This window comes from Aspergillus karnatakaensis (assembly GCF_047715665.1).
Source record: "Aspergillus karnatakaensis strain CBS 102800 unplaced genomic scaffold BJY04scaffold_10, whole genome shotgun sequence".
Taxonomy (NCBI): domain Eukaryota; kingdom Fungi; phylum Ascomycota; class Eurotiomycetes; order Eurotiales; family Aspergillaceae; genus Aspergillus; species Aspergillus karnatakaensis.
Window position 1 is genome coordinate 234,644 of NW_027395722.1, and position 22,486 is coordinate 257,129.

The following is a 22,486-nucleotide window of genomic DNA, read 5'->3' on the forward strand; positions in this document are numbered from 1 at the left end:
CAATTGCTCCCACAATCCATCCCACTCTGCAAAAGGTACTTCATCAGCATCTCGAGCTTCATATGCCTCTTGCGTTGCTCTCCACCCCCAGGTTTGTCCTCTTGAAGTAAGTCTAATGGAGTGCTTTGTGGGTGTTTACTATCCGACCCCTTTCCTCTTCGTTAAGCTCTGAGATATGCCACAAACAGCCACTTCACCAGGAGCAAAGCCCCTGATATGTCGTGTATGTGCAAAGGGCTTCTCCAAAGCTGAACATCTAAGAGTTAGTCATGCCTTCGGTGTATTCTTTCCCCGGTAGTGGAGACTGTCATATTAATCCGGCATTTAGAGACACGAACGTTGCCGTAAGGACCCCTAGAAACAACTATCAATGCCCTCGATATGCCGATAATTCAGCACTGACTCGATATGACGAAGATACCGGCTCTAAGCCATTCGTTTGCAAGGAGTGCCGGCGGCCATTTGCACGCCAAGATGCTTTGACCCGCCATGAGAAATTACATACCCGCGCCGCAGTTACCAAGCAGGCACAAGGACCCCAGTCACTTCCAGTGCCCCAAGTGAATCATTTGGATACTTTCCCTTGGGAACCTACACGAGCCCCGGTGGAGGTTAATATCTCAACTCCTGCACCAGGTCAAGGATGGGGGACATCTGATGCCCAGCAGGCTGTAAATCTACAAGCTGTGGCTTCAGACCTCGATTTTGCCCTAATATGGCCCGATTCGGAGGATTTGTTCCAGAGTATTATGTCCTCGGACTCCTCGGAACAATGGCAGATACCACTTGGATCTCTGCCAATTCCTCCAGTAGTCCAGGATGTCAGTGGCATGGACTTTGGATCTCCAAACTCATTTGATGATAGAGCCTCATCGATTGGTACAATCCCTTCTGGTGGGAGCCATCAGGCAGTACGGAACGTTTCAGACATGGTGACAAGCTCGGTAAGACACGTAGGCCTCCGATAGTGATTCTGTATCTGACAGTCAGATAGTCCTCCAGCGTGACTGCTGCGATCAAGGCGACTTCAATCACATCCGTATTCCTAGACGAATGCCTGCACATGTTCTTTGTGCGGTTTATTCCTACGTTTCCCATCCTACATCGAGCGACCTTTGTGTTTCGAGACTGCACTCATCCTCTGCTTCTAAATGCAATGGCGCTGGGATCACTGTATCTTGGCCCAAAAGACTCGGTCGCCAAGGTATGTACCGATGTTAAAGCTTGCAGGCTACCGCATCTAATGTTTCACCAGGGCGAAGCGCTGTGGAGGTTAGCACATACGGCCGTCTCAACCTCGGTATGTCTAGGAACAATAGTAGTACAGATCATCAATGCTAACCGATATAGTGGCAATCGTTGATAACTCACCGCGGACCGTACGACGCTTGCAACGGCGTGCAACTTCTTCTGACTGCACTTTTAGGGCAAATCTATGGAGCATTGTCAAAGGTATGCACCGGAGTATGGCATGGTCTTCATAGACTGATCATATGGTTGTGGCACAGAACCGGGCTATTCGTACCACGAGTCAGGTATTCCGCCCTCTCGGTTTCTTCTGGGCACGACATTGCGGCATGTCCGATTGTGAACCCTTCTCATTAGAGGATCTGCCGTTTCCCGACACACCTAGCTCCGACAAGGAGCACAATTGGCGAACCTGGGCTGCAAGAGAGATCCAGCAGCGTGCCCTGCTAGCATACTATATTCTCGATGGGTTGGTTGCACAAATGTCTGGGGATGGAGCCTCCACCCGCCACGTCGCCAATCCACTCACACTGCCCAGCAGCGAAGCAGCGTTCGACGCCAACAATTCAGACGAGTGGTTGACTCACATGCGCTCTCAGAAAGCCGAACAGCCCTCCTTCCGACTGATTTTCCGCTCTCTTTTCCCGCCCACCGGTAGTTTCAGAGCCCTCGACTACCAGTTATCCGCCTTCTCCCTCCGCGTCATCTTAGAAGGCCTACAGTCGCTCGTCACAGACTCGGACGAATTCGACCTCTCCGCTGTCGGTGTCCCAGACCGTTCAGACGTTCGGAGAGCACTAGCCCAAGTCCACGAAACCATAACCATGAGCATCCATCTCTCCTCATCAGAGCGCCTCGAAGTCCTTCTCCGCTGGCACACGATCTGCCTCGACACAATGATTAACTCCACTGTCCTCTGCCGCCACGTCTGCTCCCGCTACGATATTCCCCAGCACGTCTCCGGGGGTGCTCGAACCCTCCGCCCTGGCTTCGACATGCTCAAATGGGTCAGTACGGAAGACGCCCGTCGCGCCCTTCTCCACGCAATCGCCATCCAAGACATAATCGAGCAATTACCCCGTGGCCGCGCCCACGTCATCCACATGCCATCTGCACTTTTTGCCGCAGCGACGGTCTACGTCGTCTTCGCCCTCGCTGGTGTAGCCAATATCCACCTCCCCCGCACAATTGTCTGGCAAGACGCACTGCTTTCCCACACAGACCTCTATCTTGGCTGTGACACCACCCGGCCGTCAACGGGCACCGAGACGAGTCGGTTTGTGGCTGAGGGGAAGACAGATTCGCCGAAGGGTGTTGCGGCGGTCAGGAATTTGCTGTATGAGATGAATTCGATGCAAAAGTTGTTTCGGTGTTTGATTAGCCAGTGGGGGATTGCGTTGGATATGGAGGAGATTGTGAACCAATGGATTACGCTATGTCATTAAGGTTAGTTGCCTCTTGGTGGTAAATCTGGAATTTGGGATTGGTTCTTTGGGTTTATTTTCGGAGTATGGGGATGAAGAAGGGCGTTTTTGGTGGTAGGGAGATCATCAAAGGTCTCACAAGCCACGCAACCAAATATCTATATCCAATCGGCGCGGGCTTTTCGACAAGCATGATATCATGACAAGGACTCTTCTAAGCGGGATGAGTTATCCAGATTTATTCAAAGATTTATTCAATTTAGAACTGATGCATAAAATCTGATGCATAAAATCTTCAGTTCAGGAAGACCTAATGCCAGCTGTATGTACAGATAAAGAAGTATATGGATATGGACGTTGACGCGAGACAAATATGCAATGCTCGAAAACGAAGACAATTAACCCAGAAAAAAAAAAACCGACCCAAAAACAAAGGGTATCGACTCTATGCAGTCTAAGAAAGCAGATGAACAAAACCAGTACAAGAGGCAGAACGATGCATGAAGGCGTGAGACAGGACAGGAAATGCTGAAGACGTTATGAGAAGAGGCTTGGTGGCTCGATTGATAGGAAAGTGTGGCGTAATGTGATGTATGGTGCTCGGAATTGAGTCAGGTCAACGCTCAGAGGAGATGGTTATGAGGTGCAGGTCGTGCGTTCTGTTCAAGCTTTATAAACGCTCGAGTCAAGGCGGAGCCAACTTCTTTGAAAAGCTCGTGCATTATCGACTCGGAAGTTGTGATGTTCAAGCCGTCTTTCATGGCTCGTTCCTTGAAGTATGGTAGCATACTCTCCCAGAATTTGCCGAAGACGGTCTCAACTGTATTTCGTAAAGGCGGAGGCGGTTGCTGGTGTTCAATGCGCGGTAAAACGTGGGAATTGCCGGGGCTTTGCTTCAATACCGGTTTATTTGACTCTTGGTCGGTCAATTGCGTCCGGGGGCGTTGTGCAAGTCGATCTGCTGATGATTCATCCTCTTCACGAGGCCTCTTTACGCCCGCTAGGACCTGCATGGCACGTGGATCTTGAAGCGTCGAATTTAATTGGTTTTGAATGTTCGATAAGAGCTGTCGGCTGCTGGCCATCTCATGATTCAGCGTCCGAAGATGGTTAGCCCGTGCATTTGCCCGGTCTTGGTATCGGGCCCAGAGAGCCAAGGCCTCTTCCTTGTTGACTGGAGTGTGGGATGTATCGGTAGAAGGCGGAGTGAGTACTGAATGAGGCTCCGGGTCCGGAAGGCTCCTGACCCAATCGGCGACTCGTTTGAGTTTGTTGGACTGCGGAACTTCCGGGTCATGGCCAACCAGCTGGCTTAGGGCCTTCTCCTTTTCCAGTTGTTCCTTGAATTCGTCCATTTCCTTCCACGTGTCTAGCATCGTGCGGATTTCCGGATCCAAGAGTTGAAAAGGTGGTTGTTCTCCGTTCTTGATGGCTTCATGGTAGACGGAGCGTTGTGCGAGGAAGTCGATGATGCGGCGACGGCACGAATAGTGTGAGTAGCGGCGGCCAATCTCCCTCTCGAGAGCGACTTCAATTCCAGTCCAGAACTTTGAGGATGAGATGTCGGATATTTCCTTAAATTTTGCCCTTTTCTCGCAAACTTTGATCAGGGCGATTTGTTCGTTGACGTCGAGCGGACCTCGCTTCGGCTTTCGGGCGGCGGCCTCCTTTTGCTTCTTCAGTGTTTCATCCTTATGAAAGACAGTGATTCCGGTCTCCATGGCTCATCCTCTTCCTCCTAGCCTCCTTCTTGTCCGGTCGCGAGATGGAAATATCGAACCCGAAGCAAGAGAGGAAGATAGAGGGAGGAAGTAGTTGGGTTGCATGAGAGAACAGGGAAGTGGATGGATGGGCTGAAAAATCCCCGCCACCTCGGAAAAGCGAGGAAAGGGAAAGGCGCGTATTCTCCGCGTCAGGAGACGCACCACGTGATCGCTTCTCACCGACACCGACACCGACCCTGACCCTTCTAAATCATCCACCAAGCAATTACTCTACAAGATTCTTCCTTGCTGCAACTCTGCAAGTGGCGTGGCGTGTCATCCATCGACTGATCGGGCTCCGATTCAGAGATCCGATCCCCGTTGACGTTCCACAAATTGCAACTGGCAATCTCCCCGGACATATAATTCGGGCTCGGAGATGCGGCTCCGCCCGCTTACACACCGTCTTTCTCCTCAAGGATCTTGCAACTTGCCAGTCCAGTGTCACACTTGTACTCTTTCATCCGTCCAGTTCGTGATTTATCATTGAAGTCTACCACCGCCTGCCTCGGGGTCACGTCGGACAGACTTGCTTTGGCTGGCAACCCCCTATATCACCAAGACGTGGGTCTATCCAGCCTCGGCCATGTTGCAGCCTGTCAATTGCTTCGGAATATTGCCTATAGCCTAGCAGGGGTACATTTCGAGCCCTAAATTTCCTCCACAAGTTGCTAGGCTGATCAAGATTACTAGAAAATCTCCGGTAAGCCGACATGATTGTAGGATCATTAGCCGGTCGTCAACCGGAATATCCGGGGTGGCAATTGTCAAGAACATCCACAGTCGCCTGGGCCTTCGAGTTGGTAGGCAAAAAGAGAAAGGCTATGGTAATAAATTGCCACTGGACCAAGGAGTGTTTCTCACCGAAAACGATCAATTAATGAACTGACGATGTCTTGCTCGGATATTGTTGCGACAGGGCTAGAAACCCCCGCGTTCCTCTCGTCACGGTCTAGTTCCCGAGTCTCTGCCTACGGACATTCTATAATTCCATACCTGCATCCAGTGCAGAGGATTCGGTTGTCGACCATCACTGCCTGCTTCTTCTACTTATGGTGATAACGCGTCATTGTAGCTCCCAGGGCATGGATTTCATTTTCAGGCACGACTGCTGATCCGCTTCGGCCTCTGTTTGGACTCTGTCATGTGAGGTTGTCTCTTATAAAACCGTTTGCTCAGCCGTACTTAAGCCACCATTGCGAATGTGGCTAAGATGAATGTGCTGCTGCTTTACCGGTGATAGACGCTAAATCGTGAGTGAGTGCACGTGAGATCATTACCAACTTCGACGGAACCAGCCCGGGAGAGTAGATTGCTATTGCTAACTAATCTGGATTTTGGAAAGTGAACCTTCCACAGGCTCAGATCGGCAAATCTAGATACTTATGCCGTCATTCTGGGGCGATTTTGTGCAGATAGCAATCTTGGTCAAATCCACAGATTCCATGTACAGAGTATAGAGTATACGGATCATCACTGCGATCAAGTTCATAGTATAGATCCCATAGATCGTCGGTATATGACTACCTAGGTAGCCTGTGAGAATAAAATGGTCGCAATGAGAGCATGAGTCTTGAGGCACGATGGTAATCTGCGTAAGTCGCCGATTGTGGACCTCGTTGCGGCCCTTGTCGACAAGCTGCCCGTTGACGCGAAGGTCAATCTGCAGCCCGGAGGGCTGTCGGATCTCTCGGAGGTGAATTTACAGCAGGTGCTGGGGTGCATTGTCACGCAACTGCGCACTATTAGATCGGCGTAGAGCATGCCTCTGCCTCTGCCTTGATTTAAAGAGTAGTTTTCTGCATCCATACGGAGAATACTTGAGTTAGTATATAATACTGGTAATAGCCAAGAATGAATAGCATGTACATAGTCCTAATCGACCATCAGAGGCCTTGGAGTCCCAAAGAGACTATGTGATTCTGTCCTCTTGTTACTACTACTGCCACCCAGCCAAGAAAGACTTGGCGATGTGCCTGTAGCTTCAATCTGATGCCCCTGACCAGTAAAAAGCAGGTTTTACCTAGCGCCAAGGGCTCAGCTGCTGCGGCCAAGACATGAATGTAACTTTGGAACGCTGCGGCGCAGCCTTCAAAGGCTCGCCACGATAGAACAGTTCATTACGGACTCAACTTGCGAAACGAGGAGGTAGAAGTAGCTCCGGCGCTGTAAGGTTCTAATAGATGGGTGACTCGGTCAGACGTCTAATCAACTTGCGCAGCTCAAGACATATTTGACTCCTCTCAGTCACCTCCTGTCTGAGCATGCGTTGGTGCACAATCGCACATATAGAGGTGAATCGCGACCCTAGGTCTCTTACGACGAGGGGTGCTTAGGTAGGTCTTCGGCCAGGTACAAAATCATGGGCGAAGAAAAGCACAGGCGTCTTGAACGAGTGGCGCCGTACCACTCGCATCTTGACCGGAGACTCAGTACCCTCAAACATGGGCGTTGCTAACTCTATTCCTTTGTCCTTAAAGTCCCAGGACTGTATCAGCAGACGATAATATATGGATGAAGAGACTCTTGTGTAGATTTGTGGACTAACGGATGCCCGTGCTTTCGAATGCTATATAAACAATCAAGCACACCATCGTGCCTCAAGACTCATGCCCTCATTCCACCCATTTTATCCTCACTACGCCAGCCTCAAACCCCATCAGACCCAGCTCTGCCATACCACAGCCGACGTCAAGTGCAGTGCGGGGTTGACCCTGCGTACCAACCCGGATCTGGGCCCGCTGGACAACATTTGAAAGAGGAGGCTTTCTTTGCCCAGTCATGATACAGATCGTTCGGATAATTATGATAGCAGACTTGACTAATCTGTGGAAATCCACCAATAGAGTTTGTATGTCTCTCTTTGCAGTTAATAGAAAGGCTTATTAGCCCGTATCCTAGGCGAGCGGTTGCTGGCAAGGTGGGCACAACTTACTACCAAATGACGCACCGATAGCCACTTAGGATCTCCATTACTTTGAGATCATTATTGAGCTGCTGAAGAGAACCGCCATTGAGGAAAATTAGTGATCGAAAGGTTGATTGCTTGTGTCTATGGTCAGGCGATACTTGATATGTAATATAGACTTGCAACAACTGCCCTCGGGTTCCACTGCATACTGAGAGCTTATTCCATTCCTGTTGTGCAATTTAACCGTGTTTTCTGTGCTGGCAAAGCCAGCAAAAGTAACTTGACGAGTACTTGTGCAAGCATATTGGTATAAGGGGTAGGCGAAGAAGCTGAGCTGTAGGCTAGAGGGAAAGACACTGCCAGGCGCTGCTATCGGCATTTCTATTCTTTGGCCTCTATATTTAGGCATACTGTCATGGTTGGTAAAAGCATGGTCATCATGACTCAGGAAGGTATCTCCCGAGCCATAACCTGATCTTCCACCAATTCCTGATCTACACCGTGCGGGACTCGTTCAGGACCGATAATTTTTCTCGAGGCTTCAGGAGGAAGGTAAGTGCTATTGACGAGTTATTGTTATTAGTAGTATGGTTACCCCGTATCTATGTAGAGCAGCTAGGGACGACTTTCTTCATTTGTATGTTTTCGTCTCTCTGCGAGCGAAACGAGCATCCAGATCCTCTTGAAGAAGCCTTCAGCATCTATCTAGCGAGTGCGGAGCTTTGTGTCATTCTTGCGTTTCAGCAATATAAGGTTGTATTTGAAGGCAGGGTGAGATGTCATGCTACAAGTATAACACCGGGATTTCTTCGCACAGAGCTATCTCTGGTGTCGTAAGCGAAATTGTGGCTTGCATTCGTCGACCAGGTCCAGGGAAGCCTATGGGCGAAACAGTCGTTCAAGAGCTATGCAGAAGGAACAGCGGCAGTACAGGAGATTGTGTCCCAGCTTTTATCCTGTGCCGAGGCTATAGTAAGTCAGAACGTTGGGGATCAAAAGCTCATCTTCGATTACTTGCAGTTACTGGGAGAAGGATGGATGTATGCTTCCTATGTAGTCTGCGTGGTACCAACGAGCTTGGAATACTTGCTAAGGCGCCTCAACAAAGGGAGCTATTCCTACAAAGCAGGATCTCTGCTACGTATGTCAACTGAAACTCCGAATCAAAAAATTCCAAATTGTCAATTTACACTGTGTCCATCGGTGGAGTCCCTACAGGGCCGGCCCGAGTCGATTAGAGATATACATTTACAAGGCTGTTGGTATCAGAGTCGAGGTTATGAGGACTAAATTCTTGTCTTCCGAGACCCTGATTACATTAAAAATGACGAGAATTGATGAACCTCATTCTAGAACCGACAACGCAGAAAACTAACACCAAACCAGCTGCTACATCGCCCAAGGGATTATTGAAGTGCCGGGTCCTAACCGAAAAACCTAACACCAACGAACTTCAATGGCTGCGCTTCGTGGCATAAGATATCAAACGATAGATCCTTGAGGTGGAACGAATCCAAACGAGCCCTAGAACACATCACCAAGCTAATTTGGTAGAGTTGGAATTCAGAACGCAAGATTGTGCTGGAAGAGAACATTGAAAAGAAGAGAATGATTACTAGAGCTCAAACAGTCTCCTCGAACTCAGAGCTAGTATCAGACGCAACGACACGGCGAGGAGCACGAGGACGGCCGCGACCCCTATTGGGAGTGGGAGAGCTCTCATTTCTAAACATGTCTTCGTCTCCGTTGACATCTTTGGAAGGTGCAGTGGATCGACGAGTACGGCCAGTAGGCCTGCCTCTGGTCGGGGTAGAAGGATGCTCAACCTTCACGGGGATTACTACACTAACCATAGAGCCTGGCGTGTGGTTGGCTTCGTCGCTGGGGTCAGAATTTTCGATGCTAGGAAGAATCATGCCGGGCTCAGTTTTGAGCTTGACATCACTTTTCAATTCCTTGATTTCTTCATCGTCGGTATCGATGAGAATGACTTCCATCTTGACGGCGTCCGAGGCCTTACGGGACCCTGGCTTGATAGGTGTGCCCATATCCTTGGTTGCACCTGTCCTACCCTTTCCGGTGGAAGAAGCAGACGACTTAGTTACTCCGCTTCGAGAGCCAGGGGTTCGCGGAGTGCGTGTGCCTTTCACGCTCGGGAGGTTGGTAAGCCTGACTCCTCTTGCGGTGGCTTCGGCCCTGATTTCAGTCGCCATAGTCTTGTAGCCGCGGAACTGGTACTGGATAGAATCATATGTAGCATCTTGACCAAAGAGGGCGGCCATCATATGGTAGTCAAGCTATACTTAGTTAGTCATACTCTCCGATTTTGAACTGCGAAGATGTATCGTACCTTCGTGTTAGGCAGGGAGGCTATCAGCACGGCTATAAGCCTGTACTGATTATTCGCGTCTCTCCAGTTGACCATTGTGCTTGTTCTCAGCTTGTGTTCTTGGTTTCGGGATAGTCGAGGGGTAGAGCGTGGGATCTTTGTAAGATTTGTTAGCAAAACTGCATATCTTCTATCAGCGGGTAAGATGGCTACTAACTGTTCGGATGTTGCAGAGAATTAGTTGTTCAGGAAAGGTCCAGTCTGATGAAGGCCCTGGAATGGAAGAGTGGTGTGAAAATGAATAGAAGTATTTCAGGAGAGTTTGTGAGTCTGCTTGGATTGGGAGGAGTGTTGCCTGATGGATTCAAGGCTAAGGAAGTACAAAATAGATGGGAGAATCAAAGCCTTCTTGATAAAGGGAAGAGTTGGCTGAGAGAGAGGTAAAGGAAAGGAAAGAGAGAAATAGGTGAGAGAAAAGACATTCACACCTTTAGGTCGCCGTGTTTAGTTACCTGCCACAGGCAGAGTAGTGAATCAAACAGTAAACCCAAGTACTCTCAGACACAGGAGTCACACTTCTCCCTCCTAGCCACCCCCCTTCTTCTCTCCTCTACTTCTTAGCACTTTTCCTTCTCTTCGACTTCCTCCTTTTCTTAGATCCCAGTACCTGAGCATCATCAGTACCCTCTCTTTACCCCTGCCCAATTTTACTTCTGTCTACAGACTCTCTACTTGATTATCAAGAAAACTCCTTAACAACCCACAAATAGACTCGTTTTTCTAAGTCTATCCCCTCAAGTCTGCCAAAATGCCTATGAGATGGACTCCCGAGCAGGACCAGCAAGTATGTCCCCCATCCGTCCAACAAACTCCCTCCCATTTTCCAAAACCAACAAACAAACTAATACACACAGCTCCTACTCAAAATCCTCGAGACCAATAATAACCTCTCAGTCGACGTGAAAAAGATCTCAGAAGCATGGAGTACGCTGCCCCCTCTCGCCCTCTCGCCTTTGTTTTCGTGTAAACCCAATCCAACCCCAGACCTCTTTTCTAACAACACACAGCTCCAAGCCCAGGACAGCAAAAGCCCACGCCCCGTGCCATCACCGAGCGCCTCGTCAAGATTCGCCAGATGGCCAAGTCTAGCGCCTCAGCCTCTGGCACTGACGGCCACTTCAGCATTGGCAAAGGCGCCAAGAGCCCGGCTGCAGCTACACCGCGCAAGAACAAGGGTTTTTCAATCTCAACTTCTGAGTCCAGCAAGCGTAAGCGCGTTGCCATGAAAACAACCCGGGTCAAGGAGGAAGATACCAATGAGCCCACCGAGCTCGAAGAAAGTGGGCGTGAGGTTGTCGAGACGCCTACTAAGAAGATGAAGGGCTTAGGGCTATCCGAGGCTTCTGTTACCCCGTCTCGTCAGTACAGCGAAGAAGTTGAGGTCAGGGCTGGGAGCACCCTCAATATCAAGCAGGAGCAAGTCGAGAACGACGACGTTTTTGATGTTGGTGTCGGTGCTGCTGAGCCGAAGAAGCGCCAGACTAGGGTTCGTCGTGCCACAGCGCTCCTTGGCATGGTGGAATATGGTAATGCTCTTGGTGATGACGATGAAGAGGAGAGCGAGGGTGACCACGGGGCGGATTATGCGGAGAGCTCGGCATCAGACTATGAGGAGTATGCTTGAGAGGCGATTGAGAGGAGAGGTTTGAAGCTTTGGTTCAATCTACCTCATGGTATCGTCGGATTCTTTCAACTTGGTCTCTTTTATTTTTAGAACAGGGTCTGTTGTTATCCTGCTTTGAGGTTCATTTCCTTTCCTTTTTTCTTTTCTTTCCCCGTCTTATTTACCTTCGTGAGAGGAGGTCCTAGATTTGATTTTCAGTATCTAGCTCCTTCTGAAGGTCTCTCATTACCTCTCTCGTTCTAGAGATGGTCTGCTGTCGCCGTCTTTCTGGATTTACGAGGCAGACACCAAGGGCGTATATCGCTCTCGATGGGTATCTTTCGCCATGCGTTTATTCCAGGATAGCTTCGTTCGTCGTGTTATGACTGTTCTTTCTCTTTTTTTTTTTTTTTTTTTCAACTCAGAGATGCGCACGACAGAAAAAGCACAGTTCAATCGAATTTCCATCCATAAGCAATACTAGTTCATATCTTATCCTCGTAGATACAGCAAATGCTAGCTATGGCGCCCTTAGTCAAGCCTTAACGCCAATCCCCTTCCATATTGCCCGCTCAAATAGTAGGAAAACTCCAAAAGCAGAAACATATCGCCCCCGAGAAACAACCCCATATCATCATCCATAACGAGGTTCTGATCAGACTCAAAAGACCGGTATCGGAAACAGATTCCAATGCAAGGCTAACAAACCGCCTCTTCTTCCTCCTCGCCGGCAGAAGTGGTGTCCTTCATCTTGACGTCGCCGTTGGCAGTGGTGTCCTCGTCGGCAGTGGCACCAGCAACACCCTTGATGTCTGCGGTGGTACCGGAGTCGGCCGCATCAGCAGCCTGTTCCTCGTATTCTTCGTCCTTCATTTTGACGTCCTCAGCAGACTCAGCCTCGGCTTCGGGCTTAGCCTTTCCCTTTCCCTTTCCCTTTCCCTTTCCTCTCCCTTTCCCGTTTCCTTTTCCTTTTCCAGCTCCGTTTCCTTTTGTAGTCGCAGTGGCAGCTCCGTTTGCCGTCCCATTTGCTCCCTTCGCGACCTTGCTAGGTCCACCATCCTCCTCATTCTCAACGGCAGAGCCAGCCGTGTTCGCATTCTTTGCTGGTCTACCCCTCTTTCTCTTCAAACCGGTAGCAACAGATGCACCAGCATCAGAAGCAGTGTCATTGGAGACTTTAGACCCATTGCTGTTGCCATCCGTGGTGGCGGGAGTGGGGTCGCTGGCAGCTTTCTCCTTCAGGCGCTGGAAGCGACGCTGCACGGCGATGGGCGTAACCTCTGCAAGCCGTTGGTAAGTATCTTTCTCATTGAAGCAGATACCAAAAGAGACCGTAGTGGTGCTCGTTGCTGCCCAGCAACACAGGGCTAGAGGGAACTGAAATGGACCGGCTTTGAAAGGACTCCGATTGGGCGCTAGAGAAGTGAACTTGACTTACCAGGTCCCATATAGGCGGAAACAGCCTTCCAGTCGCATTTGGCGCCGCTAATGGTGATGATTCCCATGAGAAGCTGGGTGTGATGAGAAGACTGTTAGCTTGCTTGTTTGGGGATAGGGGCGTCATGGGGATTTAGTCTGGAGCCGTAGCCTCAAGGAACTTGACTCGTGAGAGAGGCTTGCAGACAGACGGTAATATTGAGTGAGTGACATGAGGATGTAGTGGGCTGCATACCTTGGCATCTTTCTGGTCATCCCAGCTTATAGGCATTTTGGTGGTTGTGTTTGGAGTGTAGAGCTCGTGATGGGGGTTGTTGCTCAGAGTCTGTAGAGAGGTGGGAACTGGCGAAGATAGAGTAGAGTAGATGGAGATGTTTTGTAAATTGCTTGGAGGGTCAATCAAGGTTGTTTGCAGAAACTGAAGAAGACGATGGAAGAAACTTTGGCCTGGAATTGGAGGGAGATCGAGGAGGAAATGGTAGTAGAAGAGATGAAGAAAAAGAGCGAGAGCAGTTGATATGCTGTGTTGGCTATACCAAGAACTGGAGAAAGAGCTGGCTAGAACAACACTGGCCAAAGCTTAGAGTGCTACCTAGGTACCTAGTAGACTCTTGAATCTGGATTGAGAGGTGATGTCAAAGAATGTCTTTCACGTCAAATGGGAGTTACTACGCCCGCTTGATACCGTGGACCCTCTGAACAATTGTAAAGAAAAGTACTACTCGTACCCAGATAGTAGAGCTTCAAGACTCGGCTTGTGCCGCTACTTATGAGTTGAAGTATAGAACGCACAATAGACGAGACTTAAGTATCCTCCAGAGCTGCGTAATGAGGCCTTCTGCCAAAGTTTTTGAAAGAAACACAGCCCATACCTTAGGTAGGTAGGTATCAATTCAAGAACTATGGCGTCAGCCTTTCCCTGACAGATATCGCTTCCCCTTTGCTCCTAGGTACTAAAACCGAACACTACCTAGCAACCGTTCAGCTGCATCAGCAAATGCCGCCATGGTTTCTGATTGGACTTCATAGCTCACTTCACTTCCTGATTATGCAATGTGAGCACCCTGTATATAAACCTGGTGGATAGCTGCTAACATCTGGATATGTCGGAACTGACAAAACACCACCAACGCGCCCGCGACTCTCGATGCTCCCTATGCGCCTGAATTCCATTCATTGACCATACTAGGTCTCTAGCAAGCAGATAAGCTAATACATGTTGATATTTACGGCTAGGCTGGACTGACTCCTAGAGCCCTTATTGATGAAGTTGGAGTTTGAGTCCGTACTGTTCAGCGCGTGCGGCATAACTTCCTTGGTCGTCTATGATAGTGTGGAAAAGCCACGATATGGAATCTTAGGACGGCCTCCCAGGTTATCGAAATAGATGAACATACCTTGTCTCCATTGAATGGTTTCGCGTTGAGCCCGGGCGACAGGAGCGAGGAGTGGAGGCTCAGCCAGCAGCCGCTTGCTCAAGCGCCGCAACTAGACTTGGATGGAAATTGTTGAAAAGAATCATATCTGGCTATATTTCAGAGCTTCGGCACCTCCATCTGCATGATGCTCGAATTTACATGGCGGAGGACTTGGTGACCCTAGACTATCTTCAATCATGGTCATATTCGGCGCGCATTTTCTGGCTACCCTTCGGAGGTATATTTAGTCAATTCATATGTCATGGATATATTCAGAAGCGCCGAACCAGGTAGAGCACAGCATTAATTCAATGTTTGTTGATGAGTTGGGTTTTGGAGACTCTGTAGTACCAAGAAGCTGGTGGTTGACGTGGGGAGAAAGGCTAGCAGGGGCACTTAATATTCGCAAACGACGAATCTGTCTTCACCTGATGCAGTCTCCAAAAGCTCATGCTCCCCAAACCTTGTTGAGTCTTTCGGTATCTCATGTACCGTCGCAACTAACTAATATTACCCAGGATGAAGATGGAAACCGTCGAGCTCAGCACCATACGGTTAATCGCATGGGTAATCTGACCAGGCACGGCCGCCAAACGCTAAATTGGGACGCATCAGTTTATTTTCGGAGCTTCATCGTAGCAAGCCTGTTTCAGTACACCGTTGGGCTCTGGACAGGGCGGCTTATCTATGGAGTAATCCTTTAAGAAGGACTAGTCACCGCCGCTTATGATCGACGAAAGTAAGGCTACATGGGCTCAAACATATAGATTATTGGCTCTTGGCTGTAGCTTTTGAGCTTTGGACTATTGGAGAACCTCCAACTAGGCTTTCCCACCACAGGATCTTGCTGAGGGTTGTCATGAGTCCGTCAGTCAAACTTCGTATATCCTTGACCAGGGACGAAGGTAGCAAGCCAAGGGACGTCGCCCTCATGAGCCGCTAATTTGGCATAGAAGTCCGCATGTGCAGGCCCATCAACGTCATTGCCCACTGAATCTCCTCCCGCTGTGCGCTGATCGGCGTAGAAGAATCTAGATGGTTTAATCAGCATCCATGTTCACCAGATCCGCTCTCCAGGTAGGATACATACCGATACCCACGCGCCTTATACGTCTGGTCTGCGGTGCCAATCCAATAGGATGTAGCTGATTTCCCCACACCCAAGGTCAAGAACAGGGGCAGAGGTATGGGGCGGACATTCAGGATGTTGCCGGTAAAGATGAATGTCTTCTTCACGTCGCCGGGGAGGGTGCTCCACCCCTCAACGGCTTTCTGGGCCGCCACATAGGGGCTCACGGTGTTGACATTAAGATCGCCTGCAAGTCGGTCTGATGGGATGGAGAGAGCAGAGTCCTGTTCGGGTGGTGGGGTAAGACTGGCGGCGTTGTATACAACAACAGCTGGGGCTGCGCCAAACGATTTCTGAACGGAGTCGAACAAGGTAGGGACTGAATTCGGGTTGCTGAAGTCCGCGGCGAGGGAAAGGTATCCCTCCGGGGTCTTATCACCGGTTCCTTTCCTGGATGCAACGGCGACATGGTAGCCCTTGTTTGCGAATGTTGCAGCGATGGAAGTCCCGACGCGAGGGCCGACTCCGAGGATCAAGGCGATTGGCTTGGACATTATTTGTTCGTTGATAAGCTTTTAGTTAGTTTGGAAAGAGGCGTGGATGTGGAATGAGCTTCTCTGCCATGGATAGTCCAAGATATTTATACCCCGCGCCTTGTCCAGCGTCCAGCATTTGTAATCAGTCTGCTGGATAATAGATTGCGTCAAACCCCCTCTTCTTCGTGTCACATCGCCTCGAGTACAAATATGGGTGGAGATGGGAATGCATGAAATATTCTCGGAACTTTCACAGCCGGGGGGTTTATTTGAAGACTTAGGGTCTTAGACTCATAGATCCGTGGAATTATTGGAGAGTTGGTCGCGAAGCGGGTTTCTTGCGGAGCTCTCGGTCCCTGCCGGCAGTGTTTGCAAGCTTTGCATTCTTGGACAGTTTGCATCGGTGGGGTACAGTACTAAGCTCGTAAGCTGATGTATCAGCTATTCTCGAGAGTGAGGCTGCCATTAATAATGCTTATTTATTTTTATTTATTATTAGTGCATACCAAAATTCATGGCGAAGGACCACGTTTTGACCGATACTTATATTACAAGGACTATGCTCGTAACCAGCAACGAGACCACAAATGTGGCCATTGTTCTGAGCAGATAACATTAGCCAGATACTCTAAAGCAAGAGGCCACCGATACACACTTTATTTAACGCCATAGCCTTACCTATGGCTCAAGACGCCAAGTACTCCAGAAGGAACAGCCACGAGGGAAATCATAAAAAGAGTAGACCTGACGAAGAAGGCAATATATGAAGACCGATTCTGAGCGACTGCGGGCGAACTAGTACATTTGTCACCAGGCATGGCCTCCATTGTCCATATCAACGTCGTGGCCGGTCCAATCCTCGTCTCCGCTCAGTTCATCATCTAAAAAGTCTTCTTCATTGAACTGGGTACCCGTCGGCCGCTGATTGTCGATTCGAATCACCACAACATCGCACATGCCTCGAGAACCAGGTGACTCATGGTCACTATCGTCCTCGTTTGTTCGATATCCCCTTGGGGTTAGGCTATGGCTTTCTTCACTATCAGAATGCTTCAGACTAGCGATCCGCGCGCTTTTGCGTTTTGAGGGCGATGCAGAGTCATCTTCGGGTGCATGTGAGCTTTGGGCTAAGTCGACCTTCTCTTGAACCTGCGACCTCTGAGCGAGCGTGCGAAGGGCTGGGTTTGGAGGAGCACTTTGTCGTAAAAAGACCCTTTCCAGCCTGCCAATCCACTTCTCGCGGAAAGAGGCTCGGTCGCGCCACCCAGTCTTGAGGATTGCGCTAATAAAGAGTTTTCGTAGATTCTGAAGCTCGGGTGCAGCATCAATAAGAGAGGTAAAGAACGCCTCAGCTGTTTTTTCCTCCCACCTGCGTAGCTGGATCAACTCTAGCTGCCGTAGAGTAGCGGGCCAAGTGGGGACTTCGGACGGGGAAAGAAGCTCCTCGAAATGAGGCTCCACATCGTGAAAGCTTGACCAGTCATGCATTGAGATATCCATCTTGAATTTCTCCAGGCTCTGACAAAATTGCTTAAGGTCCACAACGAACGAGAGGCTCAGATGGCGATTGTGGCCCAGACTTAACTCCCGCAGGCTATGCCCGTGAGAGGCGAGAAACACACTGAAATTGGCCGTTGTTACATCGTCACAGTTGTTGATGGTGAGCGAGGTCAAATTCGAGGGTAATTTGGGCAGAAGATGCTCGTTCACGATGGAGCACTCTAAGAACTCAAGCCGACGCAAATCACCTAGCTCGTTCAGCGCCATTGCAAGAACGCTTTCTCTGTCATCGCCCGTTCCACAGACTTCATCGCCATCCGCGTCATCGGAATTAACATGTATTACACGAAGGTCGCGTATACTCTTGAAGGAAGGTTGTTTGTGTGTTTCTAACATGAGTGGCAGTAGATGCTTTGTATCCATAAAGCGAGCATTCCAGTCCCAGCTGTGGAGGCGAATTGAGCTAGAACCCATGGAGGTAAAAAGAGCTTCTGGATAGACCCATTTAGAACGTGGGATGTCCCAGGGAGGGAGGCCAACCACATAATCGCTATTGTGATAGAGCCGTAGTACCTTGACTTGAGGGGTATTCTCCAACAGTTTCGGCAGATCAAAATATCCTAAGGTGGGCCCGCTTTTGTGCACCAAGAGGGCCTCAACGTTCACATGCAACTCTTTAATCTTGTTCACGTAGTTTGTAGAGTGTGAGTCTTGGGGTTTCGCAAGTAGACCTAACAGCGCGTGAGACTTAAGTGCAGGTATAAGTGGCGGGCAGTAGTAGAGGGCTGCTAGCGCGGGCTCATGAAAATCGCGGCACAACAGGGCGACATTTACCAGCCAGTTCACCGTACTGAATCTCCTTGGGGCTCTTTCGTCGACAAGCGGGTCAGACGCGCGAAGAAAAATGTCAAAAAGTATGTGGTAAGGCAGTGTCTGCCACGGCGGAATGACGCCGGAACCAATAAATGGTGCCTCCCCCTCTTCCACCTTCCTGCGCTTGTTCAAAGGCGCCCCTAGCTGTGACCTCTTCTTTGTTGGGGTTCGCTTGTTTTTCTGTGTTTGTGACCTCGTCTTGACTGTGCGGCTACGGCGGGCGCGAGTAGGTGTTGCGGGTCTGGTTTGTGTTGCAGCTTCGACTCGTAAATATGGTTGGTGCACATGAGCTTCCGCAGCTAATGAACCTTCATCTAGATCATTATCTATTTCGCCATCTGTTGAGTCTTCACGATAGGATATGGGATTGTGGTTCGAATCACGCGGTCGCAAGGACAACGACAGACGCCGGGATCTCTGTCGGTTTGTCCCATCCTCATCATCCAGTGATTCTTCCGGGCCACTGTCCTCATTGTAGGATTGAACGTGGGTACGGCTCGAGCGAACTGGCCGGGTCGACCCTGAAGAGCGCCCACGAGAGGTCCGAGGGATAGAAGCCATGGGCACGTATTGAACAACACAATGGTTGTGGAATCAAAGAGAGCGGATGCTGAGTGGAGTCATGTCCCGCCGAGTCGGCTATGGGTGAATCGAGGAGAATGGCATCGGAGTGAGAGGAGCAAGATGTGCGCTATACTTGGTGAGGCGTGAGTGACAGCGGAAAAGAATCATAGAAGGTGTGAGTAAAAGGTTGGTCCTAGACAACAGAGAGAGTGAGGTGATTGATGACCGGAGCTCAATGATGTCGGAGTGCCAAGATCGACGGAAGAGGGTGTTTATCGATAAGGAGCAATGGCCTGATTCAGACTGTCATGTGATGACAAGGTCTCAGGCATCAAGGCATCGGAGACCACGCTAGTCCATCCTGAGGATAGACTCAAGCCCTGTCCGAAAATAGCAACCCAGCAACAGAGCAGCGAGGGTCCCGTGCAGTCCAGCCGCTCTGACTCGCTCACGGTGTCTGATTATCGCCCGCTCTTTGAAGCGCCCGCCCTCCTCCAGCCACCCTTCTCACTCTCTTCCTCTTCCCCTCTTCCCCATTCGCTATTCGTGGTCATGGCGCTTTGCTTCCTCCCATGCCCTCATCGTTATGGTCTTTCGCGATTAACTGCACCTGCGTGACGGCCGTCGCTGTTTATATATATACCCCTCCTAATCATCATTCCATGCGTCTAGTCCAGGCTGGTCCCTGGCTCGGCTATTCAGCTCCCACCACTTGATACTAGCTCTACCGTTCATTCGCCTGACGCGATTCGACATCGGTTTCTCCGCAGCTCCTCATGCGCCTCCGATTTATTGCCTGGAATTGAGATATACACCCACTTTGACTCTGAGCGACAGCCGCCTGCAGCCTGACGTTTATCGCGGGCTCGTCTTTTGAGATGCAGGGTGCTTTCCCAACAATGATGAACCAGCCTGAACGGAATGAGCTGAGTGGACCTCCGATGGTCATCCAGCAATATGCGAGGTACCCCCAGTCAATAGAGCCTGGACTACACAGCGCCTCCTCCATCGGCAGCGCCCATTCGCAGTTGGCAAACTCCAAATCACCGCCGCTTCATCGCAAAGCGACTCCTCGAAGTATGCAATCGTCGCCTACAATCCCGCGCTCAAGCATTCCATCAGGGCCTCCTGTACGCCCCGGGCCATCAATGTCACCTCCGGTCTTTGACACTTTACGGCCGAGACCGATGCGCGATTCTATAGACCACGCCGATCCTCGTTCTCTACCGTCCCGCGAAATCACAGATGAAAATATTGATGATGCCTATATCATGTTTATATTCTATTGCAACCCCAATGTCCCCCTCTCTGCCGACTCAACCGAGCTACGCAAGACCTTCCGGTCTCCGCCCCGCAGTGACGGCAAAAGCTTTAGCGTTTTCACTCTGTGGGAATTGATAAAGAAGCTCGACAGCAAAGAGTTGAAGACGTGGATTCAACTAGCCATTGAGCTGGGCGTTGAGCCGCCTGATATGGAGAAGAAGCAAAGCACCCAGAAGGTTCAGCAGTATGCAGTTCGTCTAAAGGTATGCGCGTCGTGGATTTCGTCTCTAATTACCGTGGTACTGACCAAGGCTTGGTATGAAAGCGGTGGATGCGCGCGATGCACGTGGATGCGTTTTTTGAATACTGTCTAGGCCACCCACACCCTTACTATACACAACTTCCGGCAAACAATGCTGTGGTTAGCGAAAGCCGCGATGGCGTACCACTAGAGGAAGATCTCGCTCTGCGGGCTCTTGTACCTCAATGGAAGCCAAAGCGCGGGAGAAAGCGGGCAGAGGAAAAGGAGATGCCCAGCGAAAGGATCGTTAAGAGGCCTCAACTCGACACTTCCGTGGGCGTCTTTCAAGCCGGAGCCTTTCCCGCCCACTCAGCGACGTTTCCACAAAGCGCTATACCTTTCAGCGCATTCCCCGAGGACATGGAGCCTCATGATCCTTGGATGGCAACGTCGTCATTTCAGCCGGATGGAGCCGCGGATGCCCCTGGTACTCAGCAAGGGCAAGACCTTCGCTGGAAAGCACTCGAGCGTGAGGCATCTCCAGCTGGCTACCCACAATCTGCCATAATCCCACGGGGACACCACCCGTCTGAGGTATTTCTTGCATCCGCTGAACCACGTTCCGCAGTTACGCCCTCATCTGGAGAAAAGACCCGTGCTAAGCGGAGGCATGGTCCTGCTGTCTCATCTGCCTGGCCGAATAACATGACTTCTTCCACTGGAAAGATGCGCGGTAGACCACCGAATAGGGGAACTGTGTCCGGGCCATTCTCATCCTTTCCCGTGAATCCAAATCGCTCCGATCCCTCTCAACTTCATGGCACCGCAGTAAGGCCATCGCCAGCCATTGTTCTTGAACAACACTCGAACAGCTCCCAGTATCAGGAGTCCCCTACACCTGTTAACACGGGCGCAAAACCCAGCAAGCTTCAGCTGCAAGTACCGCAGCACTCAGGTGCCCCCGTTCGACTCGCAACCCCGCCAACATTACTGGTCAATGGAGTGAGCAACACCTCAGTCCCGATGAAGAATGGATCGGCAGGAATTCAAGTCGGAGGGAATAACGGTACGGCTGCCGGCGTCCCAAATACCATCGTGAACCCTGATGACGTGACGCGGATTTTCTCGGGCGAGCTACTTCGAGCAAGGCTCACTGGTCGACAGAATCCTCTGAACGCAAACGAAGCACGGGCCTTGGCAACGGTGGTGGTCACAAATCTGACTGCCTTATACTCCAAATTACCCTTCAATGCCGCGGCTCTCACATCGGCTCTGCATCTTGGACTAGGGCCGTACTTTGGGTACTCAGGAGTGACAGACAGTGTGCTAGGGGTCCATTTCCAATTGAAACCCAACCTCATTGCCAACTCTGGACAACCCGTTGCAAACCCTCCGGCAATTCCAATATACCAGATATCTATTGAATACAAACAAGGGTCACGGTTCCCTACAAAGGTTGTGTTTGAAGACCTAAACATCATCAACCTTGCTGCCAATCCTGCAATGTCCATGAACACCATGGACACAGTCCCGAGACAACCGGATGATTCGGATAACAACGCAGAGGTGGACAGCTTGACTGATGCCGAGTTCGAAGTTGACGATAGCAACGGCATGATACCTGAGACGACTTGGAAGCAACGGTACATGAAGCTCCGCTCCCAGATGCAGAAACGGGAACGTTCACTGTCTCATTACAAGCGCAAGATCCTCGAGTCTGTCATGGCAGACATATAAGCTATTATATTTCGGTTATATCTCAAAGGACACTGGTATAAACCCTGTATATTGGTATACTCCACTTGCCTACTGGCTCCTATCTCTGTGAGATCTTGATACCCCTAATGCTCTATGTTTGTTATTTATCAACGGGTGATGGTCCCTTATTCACGTTTAGCTTTTTCCTTGTTACAGATACCCACTGAGCAGTGTTGTCCTATGGCTACCATTGACTATCATTGCATTGAATTACGAATAATGTTATGGAAAGCTTCTAGTCTTTTTGTTCTTCAGAAATAGTGGTTAATATCTTCTTTCATGACCACTTGTTACATGTAGAAGCAAGATGTCACAAACCCAGGTGTGGTCAGCCTATTGATTCTGTCTGTATTGGCAGCTTAGGCACACTACCTAGAGAGAATATTGCAGCCTCTCTTTAATAGCCTCCTAGTTTTGATGCAAAGGAACAATGTACACCACTCCAGAAACACTCTTGCGACCCAACAGTGGCTCTGCGAACAAGACCTG

General features: G+C 50.0%; 8 protein-coding genes across 8 annotated transcripts; 3 read left to right on the top strand and 5 right to left on the bottom strand.

Annotated features, from left to right (window-relative positions):
* Window positions 1-73: 73 nt before the first annotated feature.
* BJY04DRAFT_7855 (C2H2 type zinc finger domain protein) lies at window positions 74-2,869 on the top strand. Its single transcript, XM_073721076.1, has 7 exons — window positions 74-262; window positions 329-344; window positions 418-944; window positions 995-1,204; window positions 1,256-1,300; window positions 1,351-1,452; window positions 1,509-2,869. Exons 1-7 carry the CDS (start codon window positions 176-178, stop codon window positions 2,691-2,693), a joined length of 2,172 nt encoding a protein of 723 aa, XP_073574213.1. The 5' UTR covers window positions 74-175; the 3' UTR covers window positions 2,694-2,869.
* A 381-nt stretch (window positions 2,870-3,250) lies between these two features.
* Window positions 3,251-5,024, bottom strand: BJY04DRAFT_7937 (uncharacterized protein). Its single transcript, XM_073721088.1, has one exon. The coding sequence runs from the start codon at window positions 4,391-4,393 to the stop codon at window positions 3,296-3,298; it is 1,098 nt and encodes a 365-aa protein (XP_073574214.1). The 5' UTR covers window positions 4,394-5,024; the 3' UTR covers window positions 3,251-3,295.
* Window positions 5,025-8,968: 3,944 nt separating this feature from the next.
* On the bottom strand, window positions 8,969-9,771 carry BJY04DRAFT_215370 (uncharacterized protein; the record flags this gene model as incomplete). The annotated part of the gene is made up of 2 exons (XM_073715457.1): window positions 8,969-9,643; window positions 9,697-9,771. 2 exons carry the CDS (start codon window positions 9,769-9,771, stop codon window positions 8,969-8,971), a joined length of 750 nt encoding a protein of 249 aa, XP_073574215.1.
* Window positions 9,772-10,483: 712 nt separating this feature from the next.
* On the top strand, window positions 10,484-11,359 carry BJY04DRAFT_215371 (uncharacterized protein; the record flags this gene model as incomplete). The annotated part of the gene is made up of 3 exons (XM_073715458.1): window positions 10,484-10,519; window positions 10,590-10,659; window positions 10,743-11,359. 3 exons carry the CDS (start codon window positions 10,484-10,486, stop codon window positions 11,357-11,359), a joined length of 723 nt encoding a protein of 240 aa, XP_073574216.1.
* Window positions 11,360-12,037: 678 nt separating this feature from the next.
* On the bottom strand, window positions 12,038-13,046 carry BJY04DRAFT_215372 (uncharacterized protein; the record flags this gene model as incomplete). The annotated part of the gene is made up of 3 exons (XM_073715459.1): window positions 12,038-12,618; window positions 12,777-12,849; window positions 13,011-13,046. 3 exons carry the CDS (start codon window positions 13,044-13,046, stop codon window positions 12,038-12,040), a joined length of 690 nt encoding a protein of 229 aa, XP_073574217.1.
* Window positions 13,047-14,979: 1,933 nt separating this feature from the next.
* On the bottom strand, window positions 14,980-15,952 carry BJY04DRAFT_8034 (uncharacterized protein). The gene is made up of 2 exons (XM_073721107.1): window positions 15,284-15,952; window positions 14,980-15,224 (listed from the first exon to the last, which is right to left on the bottom strand). Exons 1-2 carry the CDS (start codon window positions 15,814-15,816, stop codon window positions 15,062-15,064), a joined length of 696 nt encoding a protein of 231 aa, XP_073574218.1. The 5' UTR covers window positions 15,817-15,952; the 3' UTR covers window positions 14,980-15,061.
* Window positions 15,953-16,259: 307 nt separating this feature from the next.
* On the bottom strand, window positions 16,260-18,961 carry BJY04DRAFT_182410 (uncharacterized protein). Its single transcript, XM_073710327.1, has one exon. It carries the CDS (start codon window positions 18,730-18,732, stop codon window positions 16,606-16,608), a length of 2,127 nt encoding a protein of 708 aa, XP_073574219.1. The 5' UTR covers window positions 18,733-18,961; the 3' UTR covers window positions 16,260-16,605.
* A 309-nt stretch (window positions 18,962-19,270) lies between these two features.
* On the top strand, window positions 19,271-22,460 carry abp2 (putative ARS binding protein Abp2). Its single transcript, XM_073710328.1, has 2 exons — window positions 19,271-20,261; window positions 20,324-22,460. Exons 1-2 carry the CDS (start codon window positions 19,614-19,616, stop codon window positions 21,974-21,976), a joined length of 2,301 nt encoding a protein of 766 aa, XP_073574220.1. The 5' UTR covers window positions 19,271-19,613; the 3' UTR covers window positions 21,977-22,460.
* Window positions 22,461-22,486: the final 26 nt, after the last annotated feature.

What these genes read in the sequence shown, in the direction of transcription:
- BJY04DRAFT_7855 (XM_073721076.1), top strand. Translation starts at nt 176, where the DNA reads ATGCCACAAACAGCCACTTCACCAGGAGCAAAGCCCCTGATATGTCGT. An exon ending in CAAAAGACTCGGTCGCCAAG is followed by an intron (nt 1,205 to 1,255) that starts GTATGTACCGAT and finishes ATGTTTCACCAG; the next exon opens with GGCGAAGCGCTGTGGAGGTT. An exon ending in TCTATGGAGCATTGTCAAAG is followed by an intron (nt 1,453 to 1,508) that starts GTATGCACCGGA and finishes GTTGTGGCACAG; the next exon opens with AACCGGGCTATTCGTACCAC.
- abp2 (XM_073710328.1), top strand. Translation starts at nt 19,614, where the DNA reads ATGCAGGGTGCTTTCCCAACAATGATGAACCAGCCTGAACGGAATGAG. An exon ending in AGTATGCAGTTCGTCTAAAG is followed by an intron (nt 20,262 to 20,323) that starts GTATGCGCGTCG and finishes TTGGTATGAAAG; the next exon opens with CGGTGGATGCGCGCGATGCA.
- BJY04DRAFT_8034 (XM_073721107.1), bottom strand. Translation starts at nt 15,816, where the DNA reads ATGTCCAAGCCAATCGCCTTGATCCTCGGAGTCGGCCCTCGCGTCGGG. An exon ending in TATAAGGCGCGTGGGTATCG is followed by an intron (nt 15,225 to 15,283) that starts GTATGTATCCTA and finishes TAAACCATCTAG; the next exon opens with ATTCTTCTACGCCGATCAGC.
- BJY04DRAFT_182410 (XM_073710327.1), bottom strand. Translation starts at nt 18,732, where the DNA reads ATGGCTTCTATCCCTCGGACCTCTCGTGGGCGCTCTTCAGGGTCGACC.
- BJY04DRAFT_7937 (XM_073721088.1), bottom strand. Translation starts at nt 4,393, where the DNA reads ATGGAGACCGGAATCACTGTCTTTCATAAGGATGAAACACTGAAGAAG.